At 35.6% G+C, this 14,505-nt stretch overlaps 1 protein-coding gene across 1 annotated transcript in view; it reads right to left on the reverse strand.

Annotated features, from left to right (window-relative positions):
* LOC149787442 (neural-cadherin-like) overlaps positions 1–14,505 on the reverse strand; it is a 171,334-nt gene that overhangs the window by 112,479 nt on the left and 44,350 nt on the right. Inside the window, exons 2-3 of the mRNA XM_089978058.1 lie at positions 5,599–5,784; positions 75–348 (exon numbers count right to left, since the gene is read on the reverse strand). Coding sequence (XP_089834184.1) covers positions 75–348; positions 5,599–5,784 — 460 coding nt within the window. The remainder of the gene's footprint in view (positions 1–74; positions 349–5,598; positions 5,785–14,505) is intronic.

A 14,505-nucleotide genomic window follows, 5' to 3' on the forward strand; every position in this document is an offset into this window, starting at 1 on the left:
TTTGAACATGAACAATATTTTTAAAAATTAATTAAATCTTGCATGAGATAGGGCCAGAGTAAAGTTCAACTTACTTGTATCCCACTGCACTGTTTTCCATGACCTGACCTTGATAAGGATTCTCAAAGAGCTGTGGGGGTCGGAAACCAACGAGGACCTTAACAAGTGCAAAGTCAGATTTCTGTGGATTACTTAAACCTGCAGCTAGGTCCTGGGCAGAAACAACCAACGTGTATTCCATCCCTTCCAAAAACTGCCCTGAACCACTGACAGTTGTAACAATCTTCCCAACTATGTCCTGGGTGACATGATCCTGTTCTGTGACCATCTGGAACTTGCCTTCTCCTCCTAAAGACAAAGTAAAAATAATTTTAAATTACATGTGCAAATGTAACATGTTATCTGATTATCCAGTGCCTAATAAGCAGGAAAAGAGCACTGATTTAACTCACTCTGGAGATAAATGTGAAAGTGATCAATCATTACTTTATATACTTCCTTGAAAGTGAAGTCTAGCTGCAAACTGCACAGAGCCAGATCTGTGGCATTATGCTCTGGCAGATCTGAGTCTGTGCAGTTTGTTACGAGTAATCAGTAGAACAAACAACACAGACCTTGGTCAGCATGGTCATTATGATATGGCAGATCAGGATCTTTATTGTTTGCAGTTTGACTTGACTTATAAGTGAGTATATATTGTACCAGTGTCCATGCTCTGGAGGCACAGGACATTATAGTGTTCAAAACTTTGCTACAAATGTTGCTGGCCAGGAACAAACCAACAGCAAACGCACGCTGCTGACCTTACGTGTCAGCTGTAGGCACCATCCAAAAAGTGACAAACTATGAGAACTGGTCAGAAAGGGCCTTGAATAAATGCTTCACTTGTAAACAACATACATTATTTACTACTCACTGTTTTTGGTCAATGATAATCAGACGCAGAAAAAACACTGCATCTATCATTCTGATTGGTCAATATTTAAACCCTAATTTCAATGAATGTTTTGCAAATCAAGTAAAACACAAGCAACCCATATTAAAAAGGTTTTAACAAAAAGTTAGACATTCCAACTTTCACTTCCAACAGCATCTGCAAATCTGAAATGTTTGCAATGTCAAATATACCCATCTACCCACTGCGCCAGGGCGACCCCCCACCCCCAACAGTTAATTCAATCATATCAAAGCAGAAGCACTACATTGAGTTGATAAAAAAAACAGAAATTATTGTTGTTTTGGGAGTGGTGGTTTTTTAATTAAAAATCCTAATTCTTAAAATATGCTTGACAAGCTATTATCATCACCCACCCCTGAAAGTCAGATATTACTAGGAGAAAGTCACAAGTTTTGAGTAACACTGGAGTGACACCAGGCAGTAAGAACGTAGTTCATGTTGCAATTACATTGATTAACTACCACATGACTGGTAAGGCCTCCCATGAAAAGTACCCAACATTCAGTCCACTCATTCATGTCCTATACTCATTCATATGACTGGTAAGGCCTCCCATGAAAAGTACCCAGCATTCAGTCTACTCATTCATGTCCTATACTCATTCACATGACTGGTAAGGCCTCCCATGAAAAGTACCCAGCATTCAGTCCACTCATTCATGTCCTATACTCATTCACATGACTGGTAAGGCCTCCCATGAAAATTACCCAGCATTCAGTCTACTCATTCATGTCCTATACTCATTCACATGCATAATACACAGTTACACTGCTGGGGGTAACAACAAATTACACAATCTATAGCCATTAACACATTAACCCCTGCCAACGAGTTTACGTGGCAGAAGGTAGTAGCCTACTGCAGAGCTCTGTAGCGTCAAGGTCATGTAAAATACACTAAAGTGGGTGGTATTATAGAAAGGCAGACAGATGTAGCTCTACAATGACACCAAATAATCTGGAAGTTCTAGTTGCACTACAAAATACAGAGGGAAAAACCTAATTTTTTGGACCTGATTTTTTTCCATCCAAAATGATTGGTTTCAGATCTAATTAAGGCAGACTGGTGTGAACTGCAGACAGACAGATGAACCTTTGTAAAAAGTAGGATAAGATGGGCATTTGGAATAAAGAGTGGTCTTCATACAAAAATAATGGGTCAGTTAAGAAAAAAAAGTCTTCATACAAAAATAATGGGTCAGTTAAGAAAAAAAAAAAGAAAAAAATAATTCCAACTTTTACCCTTCTGCTCATGCGCGAGCCAAATAGCCAATGAAAAACGATGTTTCTAACACAACTAGGCATTAGGTTATTTGACAATCACCTGCAAGTTGATGTGTTAGGATGTATACAGAAATAGCTTTTAAAATATGTTCCCTACTCAAATTTCAGGTGAAAATGACAACTGTTAACATGGCAAGTTTACCACCATACTTCCAATTACATTGGTCAGAAAGGGCCTTCTGAGTAGGCTAGGGAGTCTGCCATTATTGTCATAATAACATTTTTGTATTGACCAGAAAGGGCCTTCTGAGTAGGCTAGGGTGTCTGCCAATATGATCATAATAAATGTTTGTATTAGTCAGAAAGGGCCTTCTGAGTAGGCTAGGGAGTCTGCCAATATGATCATAATAACATGTTTGTAAAGCATAAAATTCAGGTCACTGTGATCTTATTATTAGTGACAGAGATGCAACTCATTATGAAGTTTATGACTGGAAAATAAGTTGTTGTTGTTGTAGGGCTGAACGCCATTTTTCAGCACACAATAGGCTATACATGGCAGCCAGTATTAATGGTGAAGGAAGAACCCAGGAAAACCCCAGAAAGAACCACCGACCCACGAGAAGCTACTGGCAAGCTTTCTCACATACCCACAATGGCTGAATCAAAGACTCGAACCTACGCAGACAGAGGTGAGATGGCAGTGATCTGGAAAATAAGCAGCATCCAAGAAATGAACTTTGAACACAAAATTGTTATTCACTGATGAAACATACCCATGATACAGTTTTCCCGATCAACTCCAGTATTTGATTATGCTTTTATTTTTAGCTTTAAAGAAGAAAGAGTCCTTTAACTCAAATACTGGAACTATTTTTTACAACGTAATAATATTAATAATAGGTGATGAGATCCCACATAATGTGTATGAATATGCTGTCCTATTTCAAAATACATATGTTATATGAATATTTTTACATTGGAGTTGGTGTCAGTAGTCTAAATCCTCCTAGAGAATTTTGTTGATACAGTAATCTTGCAATTTTATCAGTTGTGTGCAACAAAGACTTTCACAAATTTTACCATTCAAACAGGTTTTAGATAATATGAAACTCAAAGGCAGTCTGCAATCTGGTATGTAATTCACTATGCTTTTTAAAGCTGCCTGAAAAACTTAAATTTGTATTGCTTTACAGACTTGAAACTACTGTATGCACTTGCTTTTAAGCTGAATAAAACTGAAGAGAACATTAAAAGAAAAATAAAACTCCAGAGAACATTAAAAGAAAAATAAAACAGCAGACAACAAAGATCCTTATGTGCCTGCAGATTGAAGTCTATGTTGTTTGTTCTACTCATTACTCCTAACAAGCTACACAGACCCAGATCTACCCATGCAATATGTAACGTCAGATCTGGGTCTACGGAATCTGTATTTGGACTCGCCGTATAAGCAAGTATATATGGTATGCATAATTATTCTACACCTAATATTAATTTGTTCAGATTAGGGTGAAAGATGGATAAGTGACATCATAAAGTTGTTCCAGGTTTCTCACTGGTGACACTGAATCTGAAAACACTAGTGGTTGATATAAACTGTCAAAAAATGATTAAGTGGATAAAAGAATTTAGTAAAATTGATATGTACTGCAGATAATAAGAAAGAGTCCCTCAAAAGGACGGATTCTCTAGTGGATGAAAAAAAATTCTCCAGGAATTTAAACCAAGACCATTTATTCGTCAAACACTAAGCGTTGAAACCATCATTGATATTCATCAGCGATAACAAGATTTTCAAATTAACTTCTGCGATGGACAAATTGCACATCAGCTTGGCACCATTTTCATTTAGGACCAACAAAGCATTATTATAAGTCTTCTGTTGGAAAGTCCATGTTGATATGACTTTCTATTGTGGAGGAACAAGAATAACAAAATTTTCAAGATGGATGTCATAGTGGCCATATTTGATATCAGATTGGCACTGTTGCTATTTTAAGTAACAACTAGAAATCATAAGAAGTGCAATTTCAATATGAACAGTGGTGTAGTAATAACAAGATGTTCAAGATGACCGTTGTGGCAATCATATTTGAAGTTGACTCGGCACCATTGTCATTTACATCCAGCTATATTGCAACAAGTCTTTCAGTGAAAACCACATGTTAATATGACCATTCATTCAGCAGAAATAGTGATAAGATTTTCAAGATGGCTAATATGGCAGACATATTTGAATGTCATAATGGCACCATACAACCATCTGGACATCATAGAAAGCCGTTTAGTAAAAACTCATTTTGATACAAACATCCATTCATATGGAGTAGTAACATTTTCAAGATGGCCACTTTTGTGGCCACACTGGACATCAGAATAAAACTATTTTCATTTTGGACAAACTATACATCAAATGATGCCTGTCTGTGAAAATTCCATGGAAATATTATGATTCAGGGGGATTTGTAATAACAAGATCTTCAAGATGGCTACTGTGGTGGCCATATTGGACATCAGTTCAGTGCCATATTCCTTTATGACAACTAGACATTACAAAAAGCTTCTGGAAAAAACTCTATCACTTTTCATTTAGGTGCAGCAGCCACACCGAGATTTTCAAGACTGCCACTGTGATAGCCACATCACATGGACACCGTTTCATTTAGGACCAACTAGACAACATAGGAAATCTTCTGGTCAAAACTCCATAACTTTCCGTTTAGAAGGAGTAGCAATAACAAGATTTTCAAAATGGTCACAACACAGATGGCAATCTTGGTGGCCATATTGAACATCAGATCAGCACTATTTTCATTAGGACCAACTAGACATCACAAGACATCTTGTAGTGAAATAAATTACACCCACAGTATATAGTTCTGCTTCTCCTCTCGTGTATAAATCATTTCTATTACATTTTATCATTATCTTAATGATTTTTATTGTGTTTTGTTCAAGGTACCCTTCATTTGATTGTCAAGGCCATATGTAGCCTAGTAAAACCCAACTTACGTAAAAACAGACATATGTAGAGGTCCCCGAAACATAACTCTTACATACCTCAGAGTACCTGTATCTCCAAGATTTACATTTAACATAAAAACAGACATATATAGAGGTCCCCGGAACATAACCCTTACATACCTCAGAGTAACTGTATCTTCAAGATTTATATTTAACATTAAAAACAGCAAGATATATTCTAGACTGCAACTGGGGAGTGGAGGGAATTCTTTCCCTCTATATGTCTAAAAGGGTATAATTTTGTAAATATTAGGTAGATTTAACAAAGTAAACATAGGTAAGGCTTGCAAATATAATTTGAAATTTTTTTATGCAGGCTTTTAGAAATCAGTGCCAATCCCACACAATCGCATCTTCTAAAAACTTCCCATGAGCACCAAGTCAACTTACCCGACTCCAAGTTGTAACGAAGGTTGGAGTTGGAATCTGGATCTTCTGCATACAGTGTATAGACTGTGTCACCTTTACTGGGATTAGTGGATACTGTGGCAAGGAAAGGGACTGGGGAATTCCGAAATCTCGGCTTCTCGTCATTCTTGTCCTGGACCCGTAATATGACCTCAACGATCTTGATATCTGTTTAAAAAGAGAACACTGCAGGTAACAGTCAATATTTAACATAAAGAAGTATGCAAAATCAATTTTCACAATGACTATACATAAATTATTAACTCATTCCCACCAGCCCATTCTATTAATTTTTGCCTGAAATAGGTATAGTAAACATATTTTCAGTTGCTTCTAAATGGATCCAAACAGAACAGTTTCCAAGAAATTATGTAACTGATATGTAGATATATAAATGACATTTTCCACAATTGTCTATTTTGGCTGCACAAGTGCAGAAGGGTGAAAATTCGCTGGGTTTATGTTTTTTTGTTTTTTTTGTTGCATATTGGACCTATGATTTTTGTGTCTTGGACCCATTTACTACCAAATGTGAAACCTATCCTAGCTTTTGCAAATGTTCATCTGTCCATGAGCAGTTCAGATTGGTTTGATTTAGATATAAGGCCAAAAAGTCTAAAATCCAGATGAAAACTCCAGTTCAAAACCCCATAATTTTTGGACTAATGAAATCAGGTCTCAAATTTAATTTTTCCATAGTAATTTTTTAGCAAGAGCAGAAAGTCTATATTATCTGATATCACTATATGACTACATCTTGTCCCTTTTCAGTACCTGCTTGGTATATCATACATGATTCTGATGTTACTTTGCTCAGAAGTGGGGTACTGCTTCATGACGCATATAGGTGGCATGTGGGGTTAATGGCTTAAATACACTGCATTGTAAAACATAGTCCCAACTGGACTACTAAATACACTGCATTGTAAAGCATAGTCCCAAGTGGACGATTAAAAAATACACTGCATTGTAATGCACAGTCCCAAGTGGACTATTGATGGCTTTAATGGCTGAACAAGTAGAGGACTCCAACTGCTGTTACCCATCTGGACAAGGAAGTGTGTGGTAATGGTGGTCATGGGACAACACTGATTCTGCTGGGACAAGACTTTGGCCATCTTAAGAAGATGCCCTCTATACCAAGGCTTAATTAGCAATTTAGTACTAAAATGGCCCTAATAGTCAGCTTGAAACTGAGCCACTGACCATAACATCTGTCTGAAATACATGTATGCATTTTAACGAGCATCCGGGATATTGTAATCATATTCATCCATCCAACTGTCATGCTATCTGCTCAGAGTTTTAAACAAATGTCCATACAAATATGGCGTGATAATTTTCAAATGATGCAAGCTATTGCCATATATATTTCATTTCCAGCTCAAAATCCACCAAGGCCCTGTTGAGGGCTTGAATGGTGCCAAATAATAGTAGAGTTTGAAAAAATAAAAAAATGAAAAATTTCATAAAAGCTTTAGGTCATAGTAAAAGATAAGAAGCATTTGTAGCTCACTGGAACAAATACTTACTGTTAATAATACTGAATCCTACAGTGATTGTTGTTAGGGTGTCCTTAACACTTCAGATTTCACTTTACCAACAGATGACCACTTAATTTCCACTTTTAACCATGCAATATCATTGATTAACTGGTGACAGATGGAAATATCCTCCTCTCTGACACCGTAGCTGTACAAATAATTATGCTTAAACAATATTTACCAAACCTTTGTAACATGGATATGGATTGATTAAAATCGACTAAGTTATTCAGTCATAACAGTAGAAACAAACTACTTACGTATTCATGCACTTGTGACAATATTTGTATTTATTTATAATATTTTCTCTGGAAATATGTCTGGGACACTTATAACACCAATTCCAAGTAATCGAAAACGGAGACCAAACTGACTGACTGGAAAATTCACTTTACCACTGGAAATTTTCACTTGCCATATCAATTTGGACAAGTGACTTTCCAGTCTCTGATATAACAGCTATCTTGTCCTCTGTATGCTAGCTCCAAGTGATCAAAATGCATGATTTTATCAATCAGGCACTGCAGCAAGCTTCTCATTGATCAATATTATCTCCTGCTTAAATAAAGTAACTTAAGCAGACGAATCAAAAAGAAATAAAGAATATGGAGCTACATCCTGGATTTGTGACCAAAAGTATGCAAGTTCAATTCCTACTACAGGCACAGCCTGGGTTGGTTAGTGTGTTTTGTCTTAGGCAAGGCAATTTACTCTAACTTTGGTAACGGGGAATTGCAAAATTGGCAAGATTTATATTTTTATGCTTCTAGTTTAAGGACAAAACTAGGTTTCTGAGGAAACAAGGTTTGACCTCATATACTGAAGAGCACATTTCATTTGACAGAGAGAAAGTGATGGATCATCTGTCACAGGATGGAGACTTTCTTAAGAGGAAATTCTAAATCCTCATGGACATAGCTGAAGTTGCTGACTGTATCAGATCCACTTCAGGTGAGATGTTTTAGATGAGCCATACATACATAATCAAACGGTGGTCCAGTTGAGATGTCCTGTAGAGCTGGATTAAGATCCTCCCCAATCTGTGTTTGCCAAGACTTTTATTAACTCAATGGCATTTAGGCATTTATTCCTGAGGTATCCAGAAAGTTTCCTTAGAGTCAAGAACAAGTCTTAAAATTATGCTCTCCTTCAAAAAATGAATAAGAGAACCATCAAGATAAATGTTTTGGGTCATCTTAAATTTTTTATGTAATTCATAGATGTGCAAACAGTTTATTTGGACAATTTTAACAACTTTTCATCAAACCAGATTTTAAACTCAGTTTAAGAATATCAGCTGCTAATGTTCAATATTATGCATATTTTTTTTATCTACATATAACGATGGTCAGTTCCAGGACTGATACATTTTACTATTGTTGATTTTATGTTGAAAAGGGTCAATGATAATATGTTGCCCTGAGATACTCCCATACTCAGCAACAGCTTCCTTAACTTGACAATGTCTTTTGAATAAAGATGGGCAGTCATTAGGTAGGTGCATACAATGCTTGCAATTGTGTACACCTTACACATGGGAAGAAACGGTAAATCCTAGACTCACTTTAATTCAATAGTCTCATGGTATTCAGAAATAAATTGCAATTAACTGACTCTATTGTTAACACACCTAATAAAGTCTATGATGAGTAAACTCTCCTTGCTATACACAATAAACATGAATATAACTTGCCATGTCTGACTAGAGATTACAGTGCTAGTTATTTGGTTGGGCTGAATGAGGTATATTGATAGAGATTACAATGCTAGTTATCTGGTTCAGTGGTTGGGCTGAATAAGGTTTATTGACAGATTACAATGCTAGTTATTTGGTTGGGCTAAAAGAGGTTTATTGATAGAGATTACAATGCTAGTTATTTGGTTGGGCTGAATGAGGTTTATTGATACAGATTACAATGCTAGTTATTTGGTTGGGCTGAATGAGGTTTACTGATAGAGATTACAATGCTAGTTATTTGGTTGGGCTGAATGAGGTTTATTGATAGAGACTACAATGCTAGTTATTTGGTTGGATTGAATAACGTTTATTGATAGAGATTACAATGCTAGTTATTTAGTTGGGCTAAATGAGGTTTATTGTTTGTAATTAGACCAGCTATCTCTATTGTACTCTAAATACATCAGTAAACTTCTTTACCGTTGCAGAAACTGTTCTCTCAAATGACTGCAATCTCAGCCTACATGTAGTTCAGCTAACAATGATAGAAGACATTACAAGGATGACCTAATAAAAAGGGAGTTAACTGCTTAGAAACAAAGCAACTGCAATAACTGTAAATCATGAGTAACAAAGGAATTAGATATGAGAATTTTCTGCAAGCAAAGAAAAAGTGAGATAAAAAAACTAAAGCCGTTATTCATGATGTGAAAAAAGTTCTCAGCAGTTTCCCACAAAAGGTGTCTACAAATTAAACTGATCTTGGTCATTAAACCGAGTGACATTATCAACTGCCATATTTGTGGTCAGCTGGAAGATTTACCATTGACTTTATATGGTATTCAGAAGATGAAATAAATTCATTGAATCTCAAGATACTTTTACGAAAATTACATACATAAACAGAATGGATATCAAGCTTTCTGTTAGTATCTATATTCATGATTTATAAGTTGACTTTGCTTTAATAAGCTTTGTTGTTGTTGTAGTTGCAGGGTTTAATGCCATTTTTCAGCACACAATAGGCTATACATGGCAGCCAGTATTAATGGTGGAGGAAGAACCCGGGAAATCCCTGGAAAGAACCATATTTTACTGCAGAACAGAAAACTCTTCCATTGAAATAAGACTCAGGCCATTTTTTTCCAAGACTGATTAGTGGTCTGTACTTTACACTTAAGTCTTAGTCAGTGGCTAAGACATTGGACTTGTGTCCAGTAGTGTGTGGATTCAGTTCCCACCAAATTAGTCTGGATTGGCTACTATGGTGTGTCCTTCAACAATACACCTTAGTTCCCTCAATCAGCATGATATAACCTTGACAATATTCATATACCAATAAATGTATTTTTTTAAAAAACAATTCATGTTAGGATTTCTTCAAGGCATTAATCAAACCTGATTTGTTTTATATCCCGGAGAATGGGTACATTTTGAATTCAGTTAGGTCCCTATAGTTATTACTAATCCCCTAAAAATAATGTTGGCCACCATTAAAGCAACTATATATAACTGATTATTATGAATCAATTATAGCTTGTGCTTCCCTGAGAAAACACATTTATTTGCATCAGTGAACTCTTAAAATATTGAGAAAATTATTATTAAATGGAGGTGGTTATCAATATTCCCATGAACCATCTAGGATAGGCATTGGCAAACTTCCTCCAGGGCAGAAGCCAGTTAAGTGATTTTTTAAGCCACACCCTATTATGTAAATTAAGAAATAAATCCAGGCCATATTTTGCCTATCCCTGGTCTAGGAGGACTATCAGAGAAACAAAGCATGCTTATCCTTCAGTAAACATACTAGCCCTAGTCTAGTGGACTACAACTAATTAAACATACTAGCCCTAGTCTAGTGGATTACAACTAATTAAACATACTAGCCCTAGTCTAGTGGACGACAACTAGTTAAACATACTAGCCCTAGTCTAGTGGACTACAACTAATTAAACATACTAGCCCTAGTCTAGTGGACAACAACTAGTTAAACATACTAGCCCTAGTCTAGTGGACTACAACTAATTAAACATACTAGCCCTAGTCTAGTGGACTACAACTAGTTAAACATACTAGCCCTAGTCTAGTGGACTACAACTAATTAAACATACTAGCCCTAGTCTAGTGGACTACCACTAATTAAACATACTAGCCCTTGTCTAGTGGACTACCACTAATTAAACATACTAGCCCTTGTCTAGTGGACTACCACTAATTAAATATACTAGCCCTTGTCTAGTGGACGACAACTAGTTAAACATACTAGCCCTAGTCTAGTGGATTACAACTAATTAAACATACTAGCCCTAGTCTAGTGGACGACAACTAGTTAAACATACTAGCCCTAGTCTAGTGGACTACAACTAATTAAACATACTAGCCCTAGTCTAGTGGACAACAACTAGTTAAACATACTAGCCCTAGTCTAGTGGACTACAACTAATTAAACATACTAGCCCTAGTCTAGTGGACTACAACTAGTTAAACATACTAGCCCTAGTCTAGTGGACTACAACTAATTAAACATACTAGCCCTAGTCTAGTGGACTACCACTAAATTAAACATACTAGCCCTTGTCTAGTGGACTACCACTAATTAAACATACTAGCCCTTGTCTAGTGGACGACAACTAGTTAAACATACTAGCCCTTGTCTAGTGGACTACCACTAATTAAACATACTAGCCCTTGTCTAGTGGACTACAACTAATTAAACATACTAGCCCTTGTCTAGTGGACTACCCCTAATTTTAGAGCCATGCACTGTCAAAGAATCCTTTAGCTTAATTCTCTCAACAATTAATATTATCTATAGATATTAGAAAGATACATGGATAAATAAATTCCCAAAAATAAAAATAAATAAAATCTTCAATACTCTAAACATTATTCTTTACCAGCATGTGGGCACCAGCAGGAAGTATATGATAATTAATATCATCCTCCTTCCCCACCCCAAGCAATGGCATTGCATCAAGGGAAGAGAAGAGGTGACTGCAAATTGCATCAGTCGTATCTTAATACAGAAGTGTGGCAAAGGCACTTGAATCAAGCTTTTTGTGGTATGCTAATTAACCACTCACAACCAGCAGCAGGTCTTTCCACTAGATCCTCTCCATCCCTCTGAGCTCCACAGTCCCACTGCTATGGGGAGTATCCACTATATAGATTTTTCACCCATGGCTGCCTATATCAAGATTTCCATGTCTTTTGCGATTATGCATGAAGAAAAATAAGTCATCACCAACAAAAAGTAACTATCTCCTACGAATCAACTGAAGTGTCCATTTTTTCAATTGACAAGTATCTGTGTTTGGAAAAGAAACTTTGATTCACTCATTCAAACAGCAAAAATGGTCAAGTGGGTCACAGTGGTGAGAAAAATTAATGGAGTTCACAGTAATTAGTTTAGCACACTTATGCATATTCATGATAAACAAGCAAATTTCAGCATATGAAGCCACTGGTCATACAGGACCAGCATGGATTGTCACCCATGGCTTGCAACATTTGTGCCAAACTAGCAGTTCTTTCCACTACATGTATATCCCCACTAAACCTGCTAGGATAATTACCAAATACATGTACACTGGATCCTCCTTGCTAGGGTAAGTACCACATACATGTACACTGGATCCTCCTTGCTAGCGTAAGTACCACATACATGTACAGTGGATCCTCCATGCTGGGGTAAGTACCACAAACATATACACTGGAGCCTCCTTGCTAGGATAAGTACCATATACAACTACACTGGATCCTCCTTGCTAGGATAAGTACCACATACATGTACAGTGGATCCTCCATGCTGGGGTAAGTACCACAAACATATACACTGGAGCCTCCTTGCTAGGATAAGTACCATATACATCTACACTGGAGCCCCAGTAGCCTAGTTGGTAGAACATGTTTTGTAATCCAAGGCTAATGGGTTCAATACCTGCCCAGTCCTCAATGTGTCCTTGGGAATGGCACTGAGCCCCCATTTCATGACATAAACAACCAATAATGTGTTTTAATTGCTCTTAAAACCAACATAACCAAAAGCAAAACAACCCACATACACTAATAAACAATACATTCTGGGATCAAGGTGATATTCAGCAGTGATAAAGAATATTTTATCAGCAGAATATGGCAAAAAAGATCATGTTCTTACTGTTATTTTATCTCTGACAACAAGACTGTGCTTAACTACCGACATCTCACTATCTTGTACTGTATATACCGATGTCTCACTATCTTGTACTATATATACATGTACCTAAGTGTCTCACTATCTTGTACTGTATATACATGTACCTAAGTGTCTCACTATCTTGTACTGTATATACATGTACCTAAGTGTCTCACTATCTTGTACTGTATATACATGTACCTAAGTCGAGGCATGTAATTGTACTATTTACTGTTCATTATGTTCATATCACAGTTTAGGTTATTATTACTCTCTCCATTTATTTTTTTCCACCAGAATGTAATTAGGAGTTGTATGTGATTGTGTAAAAGTGCACAACTGTATACAAGTACACAAATAGGTAGATAATAGAGGCTCAGAGGGAGTAGTTCCATGCATCTAAATGCATGACTTTCTTTTCATAGTCATTATCATTATTATTATTATTATTATTATTATTATTATTATTATTATTATTTTAGAACTTGCAGCAAGCAAAAAAAGACCAGTCACCATCACAAGGTCAACCACATATTGCACTCAAAGCTGTGTAGATCTCTGCTGTTGAAAGTTTCATTACATATGTCTATTATATCAGTATTTCACACATTTAGACATTAATATTTCACACATTTATATATTAACACAGTACTTCACACATTTAGACATTAATATTTCACACATTTATATATTAACACAGTACTTCACACATTTAGACATTAATATTTCACACATTTAGATATTAATACAGTATTTCACAGATATTACTATTTCACATATTTAGATATTAACACAGTATTTCACTCATTTAGACATTAATATTTCACACATTCAGAAATTAATATTTCACACATTTAGACATTAATATTTCACACATTTTGAGATTAATATTTCACACATTTGAGATTAATATTTTACACATTTATATATGAACACAGTATTTCACACATTTATATATAAAAACAGTAATTCAAACATTTAGATATTAACACAACATTTCACACGTTTAGATATTAATATTTCACACATTTAGAGATTAATATTTCACACATTTTGAGATTAATATTTCACACATTTATATATTAACACAGTATTTCACACATTTAGAGATTAATATTTCACACATTTAGATAATATTTCACACATTAGAGATTAATATTTCACACATTTATATATTAACACAATATTTCACACATTTTGATATTGAAAGTATTTCACACATTTAGAGATTAATATTTCACACATTTAGAGATTAATATTTCATACTTTTAGATATTAATATTTCACAGTTAGCTTTAACACAGTATTTCACACATTTATATACTAATATTTCACACATTTAGATATAAACAACACAGTATGTCAAGCATTCAGTTATTATTAACATTTAAATATTAATAACAAAGTATTTCACACATTTAGATTTTAAACCACTCCCTCAATAACTCATACCTGGGAAACTCGTGAACCCACTTAGAACAATGAGT

This window comes from Sinohyriopsis cumingii, chromosome 12, assembly GCF_028554795.1.
Source record: "Sinohyriopsis cumingii isolate HCF-2022 chromosome 12, ASM2855479v2, whole genome shotgun sequence".
NCBI lineage: Eukaryota > Metazoa > Mollusca > Bivalvia > Unionida > Unionidae > Sinohyriopsis > Sinohyriopsis cumingii.